The sequence below is a fragment of the Bactrocera tryoni genome, unplaced genomic scaffold (genome assembly GCF_016617805.1).
Source record: "Bactrocera tryoni isolate S06 unplaced genomic scaffold, CSIRO_BtryS06_freeze2 scaffold_25, whole genome shotgun sequence".
NCBI classification, from domain to species: Eukaryota; Metazoa; Arthropoda; class Insecta; order Diptera; family Tephritidae; genus Bactrocera; species Bactrocera tryoni.
In genome coordinates this window covers 9588489-9609913 of record NW_024395977.1, presented here as the reverse complement: position 1 = coordinate 9609913, position 21425 = coordinate 9588489, and the positions used below count along the sequence as shown (strand labels likewise).

At 39.0% G+C, this 21425-nt stretch overlaps 1 protein-coding gene across 1 annotated transcript in view; it reads left to right on the top strand.

The window, feature by feature from the left end:
- Positions 1-1525: 1525 nt before the first annotated feature.
- The window catches only part of LOC120780692, a 32680-nt gene continuing 12780 nt past the window's right edge, over positions 1526-21425 (top strand). Inside the window, exons 1-2 of the mRNA XM_040112956.1 lie at positions 1526-1892; positions 10048-10159. Coding sequence (XP_039968890.1) covers positions 1589-1892; positions 10048-10159 — 416 coding nt within the window. The 5' untranslated portion in view covers positions 1526-1588. The remainder of the gene's footprint in view (positions 1893-10047; positions 10160-21425) is intronic.

Below are 21425 nucleotides of genomic sequence, written 5' to 3'. Positions count from 1 at the left end.
TTTCTATAAATTAACAACATTATACTAATATTAAATGTTATGTTGAAAATGTACTTTATTTTTATAATATAACACAACCGTCTTAACTCGCTCTTCTAATTTTCATATTACCGAGATTAAAATGTCGTCGGCATATGTGGAAATGGAATATGTTGCCTCTTCGAAATTTTCATATAAATGAAAACTGCGCTGTTAAACTGCTGAAGAGACAGCTTCTAGCTTACCATATATGGCAAACTATGTAGTATTCTATATCTAGTAAGCAATGAGCAATGTGGAGTCTGCACAGGCAGAGATGCCGCGTTATTATAATAAAAGTATTTTTGAGAGTTGGTAACACTGTAAGGTTGGCACCATCAAACATGCCAACACATTAATGATATTTATATATTTTGAAATTTGAAATTGAAATTTAAATACACGATGTTAAGGGCAAAGTATATATTATGTTGTCGATTCAAAAGTCTTGTTTTAATGCGTTCTTCAATTCGAGTGGAACTGAGAGTATAAATACCGTCAAATGCTTGACAGCAAGTAAGTGGTCAACTTTTATATGGGAAAATGAAATTGGCGTTTTACTCTATCTTACTCGCAATTTTTCCTTATTTGCTCACCGTTTAGACCTACCCTGGACTACGACAAACATTTTAAAACCAAAGTCAGCTCAATCGGCCCAGCCGTTCTCGAGTTTTAATCAGACTAACGAACAACAATTCATTTTTATTTATATAGAATATATATATAAGATAATAGTTGTTTGTTCACCTAAAGGTTGCTTGTTTCACCTAAAAATAACCGCCTTAATTATAGGGTTATATATATTTATATAAATGATGAGTATGATGAGACGGTTTAAAATACGAGTGACTGTCTGTCTGTGCAAGCGGTAACTTGAGTAAAAAACTAGATATCGTAATGGAACTTGGAACATGGGTTCCTTGGAAAAAAAGAAAGAGCGAGTTTGTATGTGGGTGTAGTGGGATAACTGCCACTTACGCAATACGTCATTAAACAAAAACTTATAAATGTCCTAAGTACGCACTACATTAAGATTTATAGTAGATCTGTAATTTGGCACAGAGAATCGCAGTAGCAGCGACCACCTGTTGGTTGAAAAATAAAAAATTAACATAGCCCCGCCCTTAAAAAGGTTTAAATTACATACTTTCCTGACCATGCAAGCTAAAACAATCAAACAGAGAAATTTCCATAAGCACCCGTACCTACAGTGTAAAAATGGATGAGCTCGGATCATAACCCCGCCCATTCCCCATATCACAGAACAGTTAAAAACTACTAAAAGTGCGATAAATAAGTAACCAAATACGCCTGCAATTTATTCTTGTGAGATAATAAAATTAATATTTTGCACAGGTATTTTCGCCAGCATACGTGACTTGTTTAATGTAAAGTTCTATCGAAACCTGATAATATTTCCTCGCATCTGATTCGTTATTTTCGGCTATACCCTAACTTAGTTATTCCTTGTTTTAATATATTATATATTTTCTTTACGTTTTTACAGTGTACATTAAAAGGCGTGAAAGTCTAGAAATTCAAATTAGCTCTAGCTAAAAATTTTGGAAACATGGATTTTATTAAATTCCTTGCTGTATTTGTATGTATTATTTCCCACAACAATTGCGACGCTCGTGTTCAAATGAACCAACACTCAGCAGAAGGGAATAATTTGTTTGACGAAATTGATCAAGAAAAAAAAGGCATGCTGATGATACCAAAGAGTCATACACTCGTCGTACGCCTTCCATTAAACACTTTGCTTAAATATACGGCTTACAAGGATATTTCCATATTACATTTTAAGCTTCCTGCTGACACCCGTGCTGCTTTTTTCGCATTCAAGGCATATGAGGAAGGGAAAAGCGTATTTCGTAAGTTTAAATTTTTTGACAGATGCTAGATGTGTAAGGCTGCTCAAATGTCGACTATTTATAATTTAATAAATATTACACCCTCTTTAGATAAACTTGAGTGATTTGAAGAGTGTAAAATAATAAATACTTCTTATTTTTTCTTATTCTTAATTATCCTGATATTTTATCATACGATGGGTAGAAATAAGACCACGGTTACTTCCCATAAAACAACATTTTCCATATCACCTGATTCTTTTACTTTGCATTATACAAATGAACTACAAGGTCAATATGAGAGTTTTCTTAATGAAATATAGGGTTATTCGTAAGGCCAAAGGTTAATAAAATCAGGGCAAATTACCTGTAGCTTCCATATATCTAATATACGAATTGACCAATACATACTATATATGGGAAGCATAAACATAAGTTTTTAAACACCAGATCACATACAAGGTGCTTTCCAAAGTAAACAGGACTTTTTGAATTTAGCGCCCCCTGGTGGCGCCATCTATATCTGGACTGGTGCGTTAGAATCTGCTTTCTTTATCGATTATCCAGTGAATTTCAAGACATTTCATCGGTTGGAAGTGAAGTTATTGCGTTTTAAGTGTGAGTATGTTTGTGTTATCGGTTCGAAAATAAGCTTCGAACAAAGAGCCAACATTAAATTTTGTTTTAAAATTGGTAAAACTTTTACCGAAACGTTTCAATTGATGAAACAAGTTTATGGCGATGATTGCCTATCCCACTATTGCAGATTGCACTAGTGGTTTGAAATCCGTGATCACCGGAAATTTAATCGAAACTGTGGGTGAATTCATCAAAAATTAGCGGTAATCATCATTGAAATTCATGGAAATGGAATTGAACAACTCCAAAACATCGATTTATCGCATCTTGACCGAACATTAGAACTTACGAAAGGCGTGTGCACGATTTGTTCCGCACAAATTGACTGACGACCAAAAATGGCCCAGAATCCAACATTCGAAGGACGATTATTTGACCAAAAATCACATTTTAACCATTAACCACTCCCCGTACTCGCCTGATAAGGCACCCTGCGACATTTTCCTTTTCGGAAAAATGCATTTGTTCATGAAAGGAAAGCGTTATACAGACGTAGAGGCCATTCAAAAGGCTTGCACCGGAATACTGGCGGCCATACCGGCCAACTCGATCGACATGCTTTTGGACTGTGCAAAAAGCTGTATTGAAGCAGAAGGAGACTAGTTTCAATAAAATACATTGATTTTGCCGATAAAACTATTTGTTCTGGTTTTTTTTCTTAAGTCCTGTTTACTGTGGAAAACTCCTTGTAATTAGAGGTAAAATACATTCTCTAAGTTTCATTTCATATCTCGTATATTGACCGTTATTGTCGGTAAAGAGTGAGTAAAAGCCACTCAGGAAAAAATGTAATCCCTCAATATGTGTATACTTCGAACTCCTCTATACTTATATACAATATAAATAAAATATTTTCTGAAATTTATATTAGGCTAGTTCAGTATATACACAATATAGATTGGTAAATGTTTAAGATATCTTAACATAATTAGAAGTATAGTACAGAATTTATTATAGCTTATTACTTTAAAATGTGTGAAATTGATTCACGCAATTACACCAGTTCCCATGAGCAAAATAGCAATACTTTGTTCATAACTTTAAAATTTTTAATTTATTCTTCAAAATTTCCGGAATAGCCTTCAATGGACGATTCACGTTTAATGTCTTCAATTGACTCAAGACAGTTTCGTTTGAGTTTGCTGGATAGCCAAAAGCCAAAGCTCAATGCAAATACAGTGGTTGCGGTATGATACTTGTTAAAAATTTTGGCGAAAAACTCACGAAGAATCAATGCAGTATGCGGCGGTGCCTTATTAAAATGCAAACATCAAGTGGAGGGAACACTTCTCCAGCCTGCTGAATAGCCTTTTAAGCATTACACCCGGAGATGGCGAACTCGATTCCTCAATCGATGGCGATAACACAGACGTAACCTTGCCTTCTTTTCACAGTACGAAAACGACCTGCTTTTATGCCCGCAAATACTAATTTTTGTTCAAACACCGAAAGTCTACACAAAGGCGATGTTCTTTATTTTTTTTGATGACGCCGGCGAGAGATGGGGATGGCGATTCTCTCAGTCTATATTTATATTCTAGTAATTAAAATGGTACGAGAGCTAAACACACTTATTATAATACCCTGAACAAGATATACATATATAGTATAAATACGTAGTTTGCCACGAAACTTGTAACACCCAAAATGGAAATTTTTCAGACGTTATTTTCTCACCTAGACGCTGCTAATTTACCGACCGCCGATATCGGGCTACTATGGCATATAGCTCCCATATAAATTGTTGAAATGAGACTTTCTTTTTTAAATAAATCTTCGTTACCACTTTTTCTCTGTTCAATCATTTGTTTATTTTATGCGTTGTATGTTGCCACTTAGCCTCACCTTGTCTTTTTCTAGGCTCAGGAAAAAGTCCGCTTTCTAAAATATTGTGGTTCTTATATGGTTTGATTAAAATGATTGTTGGCAGCAAATGGAATTCTTTTCAAACAATTTGTAAAGAGAAACAAAATCGGAAAGAAACAGTGAGAAACATAATCTCGTGAAGCCATATCCAGCCGTAAATACATGAAAAAACAACGAAATTTTAATCACACACTATCACGGAAACGGAGCGTTATTAAAAATGCATTGGATGACAGCGAGATGGAAATTGCTAAATGTAGCAATGGTGTTCCATCCTAAAAATGCCGAAAAGATCTTAAAGCATGTTTAGTGTTTCAACAGAGAAGATAGGATAGCTAGGAGAAGCGTGATACTTCACTGCTTAGGTTTGGAATCAGGATTTCATCAAATCTCGATTAGGACAAAAGACAAGAAAAAACAGGTTTTTCGTTTAAAAAAAAGCTCAAGAATATTTTCGATCCCTTTATTCAGACACGAGGAAAATAGCTATAGAACTGAAAGCTGGCGAAGAAAAACCAAGAATCTGCGGCCGACAAACAAAACGCGAAAATTTCTGCGTGAGAAATTACTACAGGATATCAGTGTACATATCTCTGTTGGATACAATCGGTGAAGATTTGAAGACGCGCTTTTCTGAAGAAGTATTGCATTGACTTCAAGTGAGTTCGCTGTTTCCAGAAAAACTATGTGATTTGAAAACCAAAAAAATGGAAAACCCTATTGACTGCTTGATAGATAGATTCAAAAGCCTTCTGGATAACGACAACGTCGTGCGACGTTTGAAGCTCAACGATAAACTCTATCCTAACAGTGTCTTTGGAGGAAAATGCAAAAGTGAAAATACAACAAGTTTCCGACTACTGCATTGGAAACGTTGAAGAACTGCGATTAGACCTATACCCCATAATTTATAGTTTTCTTCGCATGTTCTGTGACGAATGCGTGCTCTGAATGCTCTTTTTCAACACTTCGTCGCATGAAAACGTGGCTGAGGACGAACATGTTTCAGGATAGATTGATCGGTCTGGCGTTGCGGCACACGCTTCATGAGATTGAAGTCACTGCAGAACAAGTTCTCGAAAGATTCTTAAAACTTGGCCCACATAATTTTGTTTCGTGAAATTTTTCTATTTTATTGTTTTTTATTAACTTGATTTTTAACCGTTATTTTTCTGTCAAGATGTACATCGTATCAAAATGTACAAATTGGCTTGAAGTTTCTATTTTCTCTTAATGATTTGGCTATCTATTTTACAACAATTCTTCTTAATAAAGTAAGTTAGTTGGCTTGTCCGGAAAGTAACAGGACTGAGTCGATTTAAAAAAATTTATTGAACTAATCGTTACAATTCTTTAAAAACTTTCAACTTTCTGCGTCAATGCAGCGCTTCCAGCACGATTTCTAAGCATTGAAGGCGTCACGGAAGGCATTCTCCGGCATAGCCTTGAGTGCCGAATTACCTCTGCTGCTGAATGTCGTCTCAAAATGCTTGCCTTTCATTGGCTTTTTCAGCCAAGTAAACAAGAAAAGTCCGGGGAGGCCACATCTGGGCTGTAGGGCGACTGCGGAAACGTTGGGATGCCGGCCTTGGTTAGGTAGCTGTTCACAAGAAAAGGGTTATGAAACGGAGCGTTGTCGTGGTGCAAGTTCCAATCACCTGCGACGTCTTGTCGGACCCGATTGACCCTTCGTTTGAGCCTCTTGAGTATTTCCACGTAATTTTTGGCGTTGACAGTTTGGACAGGAGGAACAAATTAATGGTGGACCACACCACTTATTGCTAAAGCAACATCTGCGAAAGCCTGTTTGCACATATCAAACGTCTCTGTCGCAGATTTACCGAGTGTCATACATAATTTAACCGCGTACCTCTGCTCTAACGAACGCTGCATTTTTGGCTTGCACCACACACAGAAACACGTCGAGCGAAAATCCAGTCGATGCGGAAGAAAATCAGTTCTTTTAGTTTCCAGGCAAACCCTGTATATAATAGCGCATACAGAAAACAGCCGTTTTATCGAATACGATTTCCCGCTCTCCTTTTGTCCCGTAAATATATATTAACATGTATATAAATTCAGCATAGAATCTGTCTCCGGCTTTATACTCTACACTGGGAACTATATATTAAATTATGAAATTTTTAACTATTTTGATAAAAATGTGATCGTAGTATTCCTTAAGGGGAGGATGGAGTCATGTGCAGAAGTTCACGGAAGTGAGGAAAGTTCTCTGATCGCCATTCAATTGGGAGAGGCCAGAAACGATTCTTTTACATATGGCTCAAGCAGCTCATGACTCCCGATCTTTGGCCAAGTGTCCTCTGGGGGGCCTAAAAACATCTGTTTGAAAGCGAGCTAAAGCGAGAAGGCGAAACACCCATTCCGCAGCGTCGCGCGCTGAGTTTGGGATCCGCCACGTAAAAAACACCCCTAATGAAAAATAACAACCAGCCTTGGATGAGAGACCCCCCTTTGATGACGGCCATGGCAAAAGAAATAAGGACTACGATATGTGGGCATGCACCTGGAAGGTCCGGTCCCTTAATTGGGAAGGTGCCGCTTCCCAGCTGGTTGATGTCCTCGTTAGAGTGAAGGCTGACATCACCGCCGACCAAGAAATGCGATGGGACAAGGACTGAGACGAGTAGGTCCTTGTGGCATTTACTACAGCGGCCATATAAAGGAGCGCAAGTTTGGTGTGGGATTCGTGGTGGGAGAGAGACTCTGTCGCCGAGTACTATCATTCACCCCTTGGATGAACGTCTAGCCCCAATCCGCATCAAGGGGAAGTTCTTCAACATATCGCTAATCTGCGCCCACGCCCCGACGGAAGAAAAAGACCAAATATGCCTTCTATGAGAACTTGGTGGTCACCTATGAGAGCTGCCCAAGTTGATCGACTTCGCCTTAGCCCCAAATATGGTTATCTGTAGTACTAGATTCCAGCACAAGAAAATACATCAAGCTACCTTGCTGTTTCCGGATCGAAAAGCCACCAACCAGATCGATCATGTTGTGATAGATGGAAGACACTTCTCCAGTGTTTTAGATGTGCGTGCACTCCGAGGTCCTAACATCGACTCGGACCACTATCATGTTGCAGCCAAGATTCGCACCCGCCTCTGTGCAGCAAAAAACGCACGTCAACAAACACAAGGAAGGTTCGACGTCGAGAAGCTGCAATCACAACAGACAGCCTAACGATTTTCTACTCGGCTTGCACTCCTGCTCTCTGAGAGCACTCGTCAACAACTCGGTATAAGGGAACTGTGGGACGGCATTTCAAACTCTTTACGTGCAGCTGTAACCGAAACCATTGGTTTTCGGAAAGTGCAGAAGAACAGCTGGTACGACGAGGAGTGCCGTGTCGCAGCGGAGAGAAAACAGGCTGCCTACATCGCAACGTTACGATCGACCACAACACGTGCGGGATGGGATAGATACCGAGAGTTGAAGAGGGAAGCGAGACGCATTTGTAGACAGAAAAAGAAAGAGGCCGAAATGCGTTAGTACGAAGAGCTTAATAAGCTGGCCGACAGGGTTAATGCTCGAAAATTCTACGAAAAAATGCGGCGGCTTACAGAAGGTTTCAAGACCGGAGCATTCTCTTGTAGAACCTCCAAAGGCGATCTAGTCACTGATGCCCAGAGCATACTTAAATTATGGAGGGAACACTACTCTAGCCTGCTGAATGGCAGTGGACGCACAACACCAGGAGAACGAGATCCCGATTCCCCAATCGATGACGATGGAGCAGACGTTCCATTACCCGACCATGAAGAAGTTCGAATAGCAATTGCCCGCCTGAAGCGAAAAGAAGAAACGACTGGCGCGCTGTTGTTAACTCGGCTATAATCGCGTAAGCGGTGTCTGCGCAAATTAAGAAGAAGAAGAAATAAAGCAAAATCAGGTTTCAACCACACCTACTTCCCATAACAACATAAATCTAAATTTCATTAGATTGTTTCACTTTTCAGTATACTAATCAAGAAGCAATTAATATAACGATTTAAAACTTTGGAAGGATAGCGCCTTTGGACTATGTCACCTTGCGATCAAAAATTGTCCTAATCGTACCGAAATTATTCAATATTTGGAATCCAGAGATATACATTTGGAATTTAGGAAGCATCCTTTCCTTATAATACAAGGTGCGTTGCGTTCCAAAGTAAACAGGACTTACAAAAAAAAAAAAAAAAAAAAAAAAGCTTCTTTCGGCACAACCAATTTATTTTATTCAAAATAGTCTCCTTCTACTTCAATACAGCGTTTTGCACGGTCCAAGAGCATGTCAAACGAGTTTTTTAGCTCGTTGGCCGGTATGGCCGTCAGTATGCCGGAGCAAGCTTTTTGAATGGCCTCTACGTCTGCATAACGCTTTCCTTTCATGGGCAAATGCATTTTTCCGAAAAGGAAGAAGTCGCACGGTGCCATCAGGTGAATACGGGGAGTGCTTAATGGTTCAAGTGTGATTTTTGGTCAAATAATCGGTCACAAGCGACGATCGATTAGACAGCGCATTGTGGTGCAACAAACGCCAACTTTCATCTTTGCGATATTTGGGCGGAACACGCCGGATACGGTGCACCAAACGCTTCAAAACTCCAAGGTAGAATACCGCATTAACGTTTTTGCCGGGTGAAAAAATTTTTTGTGGACAATGCCCTTGGAATTATAATAACAAATCATCATTGTCTTCACTTTTGAGCTCTCCATGCGTGATTTTTGGGTTTCGGCTCGTCCGGTGCCTTCCATTCAGCACTCTGGCGTTTCCTTGTAGGATTAAATTGGAAACACCCCGTTTCGTCACCAGTCACAATATTGTAAAGGAATTTTTGCCCTTTTTGACCTCTAATGATGTTCGAATGTTGGATTCTGAGCAATTTTTGGTCGTCAGTCAATTTGTGCAAACCGTGCACGCACCTTTCGTAAGCCCAAATATTCGGTCAAAATGCAATAAATCACTGTTTTGGAGATGATCAATTCCATTTCCCTGAATTTCAAAGATGATTTCGGAATTTCCGGTCATCTTGGATTTTGATTCTGCTACGGGATAGTAAATCATCGCCATGAACTTGTTTCATCAATTGAAACGTTTTGGTAAAATTTTACCAATTTTAAAACAAAATTTAATGTTGGCTCTTTGTTCGAAGCTCATTTTCGGACCGACAGCACAGACATACTGACACTTAAAACGCAATAACTTCACTTCCAACCGATGAAATGTGATGGAATTCTCACCTGACAATCGATAAAGATGGCAAATTCTAACCCACCAGTCACATATAGGTGGCGCCACCAGGGGGCGCTAGATTCAAAAAGTCCTGTTCACTTTGGAAAACACTTTGTACATATACGATCTATATACAAATTATATGCAGAGTTGTTTGCTCACAGTAAAGGCATACGTATGTAATTATGTTCATATAGTTTATTGTTTCTTTAGAAAATCAATGATTTTGCGAAGTTGTTGCTGTAATTTTTTAGCATAACGTCATTATTATTTTGCGGTAAAATGTAGATATGCACATCTCTCTGGGATTAAACACCAAAGCAATAATTTTTTAATCGATCTACGTAATTATAACTATAATTAAAATGGTTTTAATGTTAATACATATTACAGTGTAAATATGTAGTAAACCAAATCTATTTGTTTTATTTGCAGACGGTAAATGCAAGCCTCAGAATGTAGATTTACATTTGAAAGCTGGAAGCTATCCCGTTATTAGTCCGGAAAATTTAGCATTTCCAAAAAATTTTCTGTCGGCCGATCAAAGGTATAGTTCTTTGTAATAACTGCTATTTACATGTTTATTAGTAAATTACTATAATTTTCATTTAACTTGTTGTTTATGATAACATCAGCTTAGTGATATTATTACTATATCCGCTAATCTGATTCCACGAAATTAATAAAATTTAATTGTTTCGCAATATACCGATTGTATAAATTATTGGCGTCTCGACTATTAATAACTTATCACACAAATGGACCGATGCATATGGCTTAAAGTTAACTGAAAACTAAAGCACTACAAGTGCGATAACTAAATAAATAAAAAGATATTGTATCTCATTTCACGACCGTATTCGTATCGCAGATGGGCGGAATTGGTCTTTTGCCACTACCACAAAACCTCAATTAATCAAAAACTTATAAAATGCCATTACTAAGCTACAAATTAAGATACGAAACAATAATTTGGTAAAGAGGATTGGAGTCATGAGATGCACATGTGGACTGAAAATTTTTAAAACGGGTGCATGACCTCTTAGGAGGACCTCTCTTTCCCAAACCACACGAACTATATAACCAAAATTTACACAGCATCCTTTTTCCCCCTATTACGACAGTGTGAAAAAAGGTGAAATCGGATGATAACCTCGACCAAAGGCATTAAATTTTAGATCCAAAAATGCACAAGAAGGCTTTCTAGAAGCCGGCGCCGTCAGTGAGAAGTGAGCATGACATCGCCCACGTGAAATACCATATCTCCGGACCTATTCCACCAATTTCAACCAAATTCAGAAATTATCCTAAAATTTCTATGTTACAGTGCGAATTTGAATAACAACCACTATTACTTCCCATATAACACAATTTAAGATTACACCTTATTCGTTCACTTTCCAATTTACAAATAAGGGACCAATGAAACTCTGCAAAAATACTGCTTAGAAGTATTCCAAAGGGAGTTATAAAATTATCAAAATCGGGTCATAACTGTTCAAGCCCCAGGCACCGAATAACTATGGCTTATCTTTCACTGAAAATATCAGCTATTGTGTGAATATAAAATGAAAGTATTGGTGCGCCTAAAATTAATAAAATGGGGGAAAAGCATATAACTTGAACAATTGGGTGCCCAACTAATTGGGAAGCACACACCTCTGTATTTAAGTTTTTTGAGTCACTTAAACTCGCGATTGATGTTATTAAATAAAACGCATTCTTTTATCTAATAGGAAAAACGTTTTAATTTATTTTTAACACAAATCCGGGTTACAATAAATGCCTAACTTAATTAAATGAAATAAGTGCGGGATCGATGCGAAATGAAGAGATGTTGAAATAGGAAGGATCACGGTTGATCCAAAGTAATGCAGAAGCAATTTGAACGTTGTATTGAGAAAATTGTATGTATAAACTTCTGAGGCTATGTGAAGCTTAGGCCCGTAGACGAATCGAAAGTATCTGCCCGGGTGTGTATCACAGTATATACAGTAGATAACCTTTTCGTGATAGCTTTCTGAGGGGTGAATAGCGGCCATCTTGGATTTTCAGAGGTAGCAGCGCAGTGCTGTATATATTGAGGCAGTAAATACTTAGCAAATTTATTCTATTAAATAACAAAAACTATAAATATTGTTGCTTAATATTAAAGGAGATTATTTATTAATGACATACATATATTTACTAATATTTGAGTAAAGTTTCACAAAAGCATAAATGCACGGCACTCACCTTTAATGCGATAGCGTAGAAAAAAAACGAAAAGACAAGTCGGTTGTAGATGCGAGCACGGATCGATCGAAAAAGGGGCTGGGCGCCGTCCGCCAGTCCCTTTTGTTGATTGTGTTTGGTGTCCTCGTGTGTGGTGTGAAAGGTGTGGTGTAGATGATGATGAGTTGGTGTATGTGGGATGAAAGATGCCGTGTTGAATATGGTGTGTGTGGGATGAAAGATGACGTGTGGAATATAGTGTGTATGTGTGGGGTGTAGATGTGGTATATTAAGAGGGGGGCGCAGAAGCTAATTTAACCATCCAGGCCCCCTAAACGAATGTTTAGCCTAAAAGGCGCTGCAGCTGTTGCAGCGTTGCCACAACGCTGCTCAGCCCCGTAGACCGACGAGGTGGTGGTCCCGCCTGCCGACGCCGCAACGAGGTTCCGCTTCGCTGGGGCGCGCCACGAGCTGCGGATTGGAAGCGGGGTATCGCGGATTGGAAGCGGGTATGGGTGAATCGGCCACCCATCCAGCGCGGCCGCATACCCCGCTTCCAATACGCAGCTCGTGGCGCGCCCCAGCGAAGCGGGGTAAGCGGCCGCGCTGGATGGGTGGCCGATTCACTTCGCGTTCCGCGCTGCGATGTAGCAGCGTGTGATGCGGCCTTTGGCATATTTGGCACAGCCCTCGTGACTCACACGCTGCAGTCCCATGGGTATGTGACAGGCAGTTATGGCAATGCCCGTGGGCCTGAGCAACTTGCTGCCGTTGCACGGGTCGCATACCCCTAAATATGCCACAATGGTGCAGGCGATGTGGACGCCGACAGATGGGGCACCTTAGGGTCTCCGTGGTGCGTGATGGTGTTGGTGGTGGTCGAGTGCCACCACGAGGTGCGGATTGAAGGACCGCTGCAGACGCGGTTGCTGGTACAGGTGCCGGCGTTGTTGCCGGTGCAGTTGCCGGCGTCGTTGCCACCATAGTTCTGGGCGCTGGAGTAGGCACGGTGCGTGGCGCATTGGTAGCCCGAGCTGTTGGCGTGGTTGCGACTGGTGTATCTACATCCATGGTGATCTATGTATAAATGAGATTGTCAATTAGAAATCTATCATACAATTAGATATTGACACTCGTGCCACTATATGTGTCGTATGGATCGACCATTTTTTATTCGTTTTCTTTACGGTTTGTTATTTTTATGTACGGTTTGTTATTTTCTGACGGTTGTTATTTTTAATAAAAAATAATAGGACACAGTCTCCAAGTTTAGGCGCTTGTTCAGGAGTCTTCCAACGGTATCTTTTGTGGAGATCCTTTATATATTCGTCCTTCCATCGGCGGCTGAAATCATGATGGAGAATTTTAATTCGCTCCTATCGATTTAATAGAGATAGCGACTCCACGCCTGGCTCAGGAATGGCCAGAATGAGTGCTCCTTTTAGAAAATGCCCTGGGGTTAAGGCGGTGAAATCTGAGGGGTCTTGCGATAGTGCTGTGAGTGGCCGTGAATTGAGAACGGCTTCAATTCGATTTAATAACGTCGTGAACTCTTCGTAATTGAATTTATGATTTCCAGCTACCCGTTTGAAATGGGTTTTGAAGCTTTTTACAGCTGATTCCCATAAACCGCCCATATGAGCAGCGCTTGGGGGTATAAATTGCCAATTGATACCTTGAGGGGCGTACTTTTGTACGATGTCGGGTGACACTTGTTTTAAAAAATCCACAAATTGCTTTTCTGTGGCTCGTTGAGATCCGATAAAGGTTTTGCGATTATCGCTCATGATGGGTAGCCACGTCGAGCGACGAAGCGAGCAAATGCCGCGAGAAAAGCCTCCGTCGTCAGATTACTACATAGCTCAAGGTGTACTGCCTTTGTCGTGAAACATACAAAGACAGCCAGCCACATAGCCTTTCATGAGAGTGGGAGACCTTAACATAGACGCCTTTACCTGGAAAGGCCCAGCAAAATCAACACCTGTGGTGGTGAAAGGCAGAGCGAAATTGCAGCGTTCCGGTGGAAGTGCTGCCATAATCTGCGTTCGCATCTTCTGCTTATGCATTGTACAAATCTTGCACGTGAAGATGCACTTCTTGATTTGCGGCTTAAGACGGGGGATATAATACTCCTGGCGTACCATCTGTTGCATGAGGCGGTGTTCGGCGTGTAGTAAGGTGTGGATGTAGTGGAGGAATAATGTGGCAAATGGTGACCTCTCTGGAATTATTATGGGGTGGCGTTCATTGTATGTTAGGCTCAAATTAGCAAGCCGACCATTGGCACGAAGCAGACCTTTCGTGTCCAGAAATGGGTTGAGGACTAAGAGTGAGCTCTTTTTATCAATCGGCTTCGATTCTCTTAGTAGTGATATATCGCGGCTGAAATAGCGCGCTTGTGTATATGTTATTAGTGCGACCTTTGCCTTTTGTAACTCTAGGTGCGTCACTGTGTTGCATGGGAAATTATGTGATCCCTTAACTTTGCTTTTGAGTTGTTCTATAAATTTGAACATAGAAGCAACTACTCTGAGAGCTCTTGGAAACGATGAAAATCGTTCAAGGATGTCGGTATCCTCCAACAATGTGTGAAAGGTGGCGATTTTTCGAACTTCTGGGGCGATAATGTTGCGCATGGGGGATTGTGGCCAAGAATCAGGAGATTCTATCAATCATCGGGGGCCATTCCACCAGAGGGTGGCAGTGGCAAGGTGCAGTGGCTTGCACCCTCTTGTACCTAGATCGGCAGGATTATCAGCACTGGCTACGTGACGCCAAGTGGCTGATGCCACTAGGTCAAGAATTTGAGACGTTCGGTTAGAAATATACGTCTTCCATGCATGTGGTGGTTTTTCCAACCAGGCTAGTACAATTTCTGAATCGGACCACATAAATAGTGTGCATTTTGTCATATTTAAATGCATTTGCACCATGGCTACTAATTTTGACAGTAGTAGTGCGCCACATGACTCAAGTCGTGGGAGACTTATAGTTTTCAAAGGTGCCACCTTTGCTTTTGCTACTAATAAGTGGCTTGTGGTCGTGGTGTCACTTTGCGTGCGCACATAGATAGTAGCGCAGTATGCCTTTTCTGAGGCGTCACAAAAGCCATGTAATTCGACTTTGTGTTCGGGGAAGTAGTTTACCCATCGTGGAATTTGTATCTGAGAAATATCATTCAGATTGTTTGCGAACTGCGACCATTTTTCTAAGCGAAGCGGTTTCCGGTTCCATCTAGCCATAATTCTTGTATTAAGATTTTCGCTTGGATCATAATTGGCGAAAGCCATCCTGCGGGGTCGAAAAGTTTTGCCACCGAGGATAAAATCTGTATTTTCGTTATGGCTGATAATGCGGATATGGACTCTGTCGTGTATGAGAACTGGTCCGATATCGCATTCCATTGGATGCCTAATGTTTTTGTTGTACTTTCCTTTTCGAAAATAAGGAAATTAGTGTCCAACAAATTTTCTTTTGGTATAATTTTTAATATACTTGGGTGATTTGCCGTAATCTTTTTTAATGGAAACCCTGCGAATGTGAGGGCTTGGATTACTTGTGATAATGATTCGTATGCTTGTGGAAGAGTGTGACTTCCAGACAAAATATCGTCTACATACGTTTGAGTTTTCAACACTTCAGTTGCCAGAGGAAATTCTGACTTTGTGTTGTCTGCCAATTCGTGGAGAGTTCGAATGGCTAAATATGGTGCACAGTTAACGCCAAATGTAACTGTTTTTAATTTGAAGTCGCGTAAAGGACTGGTGGGGGATCTTCGGAACATAATACGTTGAAAATCTTCGTCGTCTTTATGTACGCCTATTTGCCGATACATTTTTTCAACGTCCCCATTGAACACGTAGTATTTATATATACGCCAATTTAAAATCAGAAGCATTAAATCTGGTTGGAGTGTGGGTCCCGTAAATAGGATATCATTTAGGGAATTCCCTGAACTAGTGGTTCTCGAAGCATTAAAAACAACTCTTACTTTTGTTGTTTTTTGTCACGCAGTAATGTGGCAGATAAAAGGAGTAGTATTTGCCGTTGACGATTTTCTCCCCTGGGTTTACTTCCTCCATGTGATCTAAATGCAGCTATTCTTCTAACACACCATCATATTCAGATTTGAGTTCGCCATTCTTAAGTAGGTTTCTTTCCATACTTAGAAACTGCTGAATTGCAGAGATGTGAGATTGACCTAAGGCGAGTGTGTTAGGAAATTGTTGCTTAAGTGGTAGTCGTACGACGTACCGACCATTTTCTGATCTAGTAGTTGTGGCTTTGTAAAAATCCTCACAATACTGATCTTCAGGGGTTGTGACTGATATGGGGGAGAGTTCTTCTAGTTCCCAAATTTTTTTTAATTGTGAATTGAGGTACTCGTTTGAGACTTCCTCAACTTGAGTTGTTAATGTTGTAACTGGTTCCGCAACTAGTCCGCTTAAGACCCATCCGAAAATGGTATTTTGCGCCAGAAGTGTTTTGGTAATTTTCTCAATACCTTCGAGAATAATTTGTGGTATGAGATCGCTTCCTAATAGGAGATCTATTTGAGCGGGAGCGTTGCAGTTGGGGTCTGCTAACTTAAGGTGTGAAACCTTTTGCCAATGCTTGCTATTTATATGATAGCTTGGAAGCATGTTGGTTAATTGCGGTTAGACAATTGCTTCTGCTTGTATGCTTGTATGCGCTTATCCGCTTTGGGGGAAAAGAGGGTAATGGGGCAGATTTTATTTGAGTTTTGAACAACTCTTCCGCCCATTCCCGTGATTTCAAAGTTGGCCAGTTTTGTTGGTAACTGTAGCCTATTTTGTGCCCTAGACGCTATAAATGATCGTTGTGATCCTTGGTCTATTAAGGCTCTGAGTTTAAACAGTTCTCCTCGGTTTTCGATGGAGACAACTGCTGTGGGTAATAGCACCCTACTGTGATTTTCGCTATGTAGCGATTGGGTTTTTACCGCCTTTGAGCAGCATGGTGCTTCTTGGCAGTTTTCAGAATTTGTTGTTGCAACTAATCCTGTTGCTGTTTTTACGTTTGCGCTGTTTGGGGGTGAGCTGGAAAAATTTGTTATATGTAACATTGAATGATGTCTTTTATGGCAATAAACGCAATTAAATTTGCTTTCGCAATCTTTAAGCGTATGCGCATGTGACAGACAGTTGGTACATAATTTTTTCGTTCTTACGAAATTGTTTCGATCGCTAACATTAATTTTTATGAATTTTTCGCACAATTTTAATTTGTGACCTCCTCTGCACAGTTCGCATAACGTTTGTTTATATTGTTCGGAAGAGAACGATTGATTTTTAAAAAAGTTTCTATTTGAATTATTGTGGCTACTTGCTTGGGGTCTATTGAAGCTTCTATTGAGGTCGTTTTGAACGTTTTTCGTTCTGACTAGTCTTTTATCTACCCTTTCTGCAATTTCGTATTGGGTAGTAAGAAATTCGTTCATTTGCTGCCACGTTGGGCACTTTCTTCGCGATGAGAGCGATTGCTCCCACAAAAGTAACAATTTTTCTGGTAATGCAGCTGTGCATATATTTACCAGAATGGGGTCCCAATTATCTGTGGGAATATTCTGTGTCGATAAAATTGACAAACAATTTGAAACAGTGGATTGAAGCTTTATGAACTCTTCACTTGTTTCTTTCCGAATTTTTGGTAAATTCATTAATATCGTCACCTGTTTGTCGACCAATATTCTTTCGTTTTTATAACGTGCTTTTAGAGCTTCCCAAGCAAAATTAAAATTTTCGTCATTGAGAGCGAACTGTTTCACTATTACGCCTGCCTGACCTTTGGTTTTGTACCTGTGGTGATACAATTTCTGCGCTTGTAATAATTTAGGATGGTTTATGTACACAGCTGTAAACATGTCCCGGAAGGACGGCCACTGTTCATAACCACCATGAAATATATCAGTATCGCATATTGGCACTTTGAGGTGAATGCCTGAACTTGCCTCTTGGGCTTGTTTTTGTGGCAGCTCTACTCTAGGTTGTGGAGTAGGTGCAATTGCTCTTAATAGCTTTAGTTGATCAGAAATCATTGCCTTTGTGTCTTCGAACTGGTCTAGGCAGTGTTCATATTTGGTGTAAGCCGAGGATTTATAATTTTCTGGTAGATCTGAGTCGTCAGATTCTACGATTGCGTCATATGCCGCTTGGAGACGTGTCCAGAAATTGTCTAAATTATCTTTTTTGATTTCTAAGACCGATTCAGAATTGTCTTGAATCGGTGAAGATGAAAATCGAGTGCAGTATCGTATCAAACTGTCACTCTCAGCAATGAATTTTGTATAAGAAATGTCTTCACCCATCTTTAGTTTTGTAGCACCTTGCTTTGAGCGTGTAGCTTCTGCCGGTGTACATGGACTTTTCTCGTCTGCAATCATTTTTGGAACTTTTAGCAACTGAGTTGTTTTAGATTCCTTTGAGTCGGAGCTCATTTAAAATATGTATAGAATAAATCAAAAGGTCTTAGTGAAAACTAGACTTGTAGATGTTTAAAAAAAGCTTCGTATATGAAGTGTTGAATAGAAGACTCTTTTGTGTGTAAGAGTTTCCAAAAAAAAACCAATAAAATCAATGGCTTTTTAGTAAACCGAGATTTCAAAATATTTTCGTATATGTGTATGTATATAATTGGACGAGAACTCTTTTAAGCAAATAAGAGTTATCAACGAAATTGATATAAAGATAAAACGTATTTGATAATAATCGCGAACTCTTTTATGTTAATAAGAGTTTTTAAAATGAAATAAATAAGTAATCACTTAAATTTGATTTAATGATTATTATTATTATTTTTTTTTGCTTTTTAAATGGCCGGAAATTATTTTAAGTAGTTTATTTTTATTCATTTATGTCCAAATGTCCTATAGGGTATACCTATAGGTGGATATTTTATTTGTTATGTCCTAATGAGCGCTCGCTGTAGAGATCACTGCACTTTGTACATATGCATGTATGTACATATGTATTACGCTTTGGTTTTTTTTTGCTTGCTTTTGCTTGTTTTTGTTGATCAAAAATCAAGGGGTATTGCGGGAAATATGCCAATGTGGACTTTGAATATATTTTATACGCACTCCTGCTTGGTTTTGTTGGACGAAAACCAAGGGGTATCGCGGAACATATGCCAATGTGGACTTTGAAGTAGTGAGCGTATCTACATACATATGCGACAATACACTTATGTACAAATATTCAAGTATGTTATGAAACCTTTTATGTTATAATTATTGTTATATAATTCGCACCCAATGTCGATTGGGTATTTCTTCCAGTATATATTTGTATGCGCCCGTAAATGTAAGTATATGTTCGTGCGAAAAAAACCACGAAGAGAGAATTAACCGATCGTAGGTAATTTGCTTAAGTTTACTTGTGAGAAGTATATAATTGTGTAACTGCGCCGCATATACATAAGTATGTATATATGTACGCAGTGAGAAGAAGCCACGAAAAGAGAATAGAATGATATTCTGACTTTAGAATGTATGTACATATGTACTAAATGTATATGTTTTGAAATATGAATATATGCATATATGCATATGGTTTCAGTATTAAATTAACCAGTTATGCTCTTTATATGTTTATATGTTTTTAGAAATATACGTGAAAAATATGTACATATGTATGTATGGTATAAAATATAAATCGCTAATACGTTTTTTTTTTGTTTTTATTTGATTGCCGTACCTTTTTTTTTTTTAAAGCAATTCTGCTTATACTTGGTTAAGTATAAGGGGTCTTGCTGGAAATTTCACAAGTAAATACTTGAATTTTTATATATTTTTTTTCTGTGTAGTTTTGTGTTACAACACAACGGAAGGCATTTACCGGCAATTACTAATCTGTTATATACAGTACCAAACTACTTTGTTAGCGGTTTCCGGTTTTTCCCGAAAAATAAACCGAACAGCGAAAACAGCTTGGTAACGGTTTTCAATTATTTTTCGACCCGAATTTTGGTCTGAACCGTAAATTTAGGTTTTAGTTTTTAAACCATACATATGTATAGAATGTGATATATAAAAAATTTAAAGGAACGATACGACTCACTTTGGTTTCCGCCAGGGGCTTTTGGGGATAATATGAGTGTATGTGTTTGTGCTTTTGCTTGCGCTTCTGTTTGCGCTTGTGCCTGTGCTTGTGCCTGTGCGTCTGCCTGTGCGTCTTCCTCCAATCCTTGTGCTGGTGGTTGTTGTTGTGATTTCCTTATGCCTTTTCTTTTTCCGTTTGTAAGTTATTTTTCACTGCACCTGACTAACTATGCCTTTATTGACTTTGTTATATTTTCTATTTTCTCTTTATTTTTTTCTTTTTTTTCACAGCGCAATTTTTTTACCTCACTTATGCACACTTAAGGTTTTTTTTTTGTTATGTTTTCAGTCACTTTAGCCACTCCACTATCTCTCTTTAATTTATATACATATGCATATATGTATGAGTATATCATAAAATTTTTTTTTCTTTTTCCACCGCACTTTGCTCCTTTTTTTTTTGTTTTTTTGCACTTTGCACGTTTGTTCACTGTTTTTTTTTCGCACTTTGCACGTTTGTTCACTGCTTTATATGTTATGCATTTTTATACACGTATGTATGTAAACATTTTTTTGTCGTTTTTGCTAACTTTTGTCACCATTCGTTTATTTATTTAAAAAATTTTTTTTTTCCCCAAGATTTGTCACTACCGGTTTTTTTCTTTTCTTCCCGTTTTGTCACCAACGGGGTTTGTTTTTTTTTTTTGTGATTTTACAAAGTTTTGTCACTACCGGTTTTTTTCTTTTCTTCCCGTTTTGTCACCAAAGGGGTTTTTTTTTGTCACTTTTTCACTACCGGTTTTTCCTTTAGTTTAGTTTTAATTAGTGTGTTTATAATTTTGTTGCCGCCGTGATTAATTTGTGACCGCGTGACCGTAATAATTTTTTTTTTCACTTTGTGCTTCACGGCTCGAAGGACCATGTAAAGTTTCACAAAAGCATAAATGCACGGCACTCACCTTTAATGCGATAGCGTAGAAAAAAACGAAAAGACAAGTCGGTTGTAGATGCGAGCACGGATCGATCGAAAAAGAGGCTGGGCGCCGTCCGACAGTCCCTTTGTTGATTGTGTTTGGTGTCCTCATGTGTAGTGTAGATGATGATGAGTTGGTGTGTGTGGGATGAAACATGCCGTGTTGAATATGGTGTGTGTGGGATGAAAGATGACGTGTGGAATATAGTGTGTATGTGTGGGGTGTAGATGTGGTATATTAAGAGGGGGGCGCAGAAGCTCATTTAACCAATTTGATTTAAACGCCATAGTGTGTCATGTTTCGCCCATAAAAATATCATTTACTGATAGTCAGATATTCTTTACGTAGTGAGTTCTTATTAATAAAAAGCAGCCCTGTTTTTAGATTTCTCGGTGGTGAGTTTTCTTCTGAATGTATTTGTTTACAATTGACAGACAGAAAACATAAAACGGTTTGTATTCGTAAGTTTTTGAAATATTATTTCCAATAATTATAATTTAGAAAGAAGATATTTAGGCATTTGAAGCTGAATTTTTAGTACATCGTTCTAAGTCTCATCCGTTTAC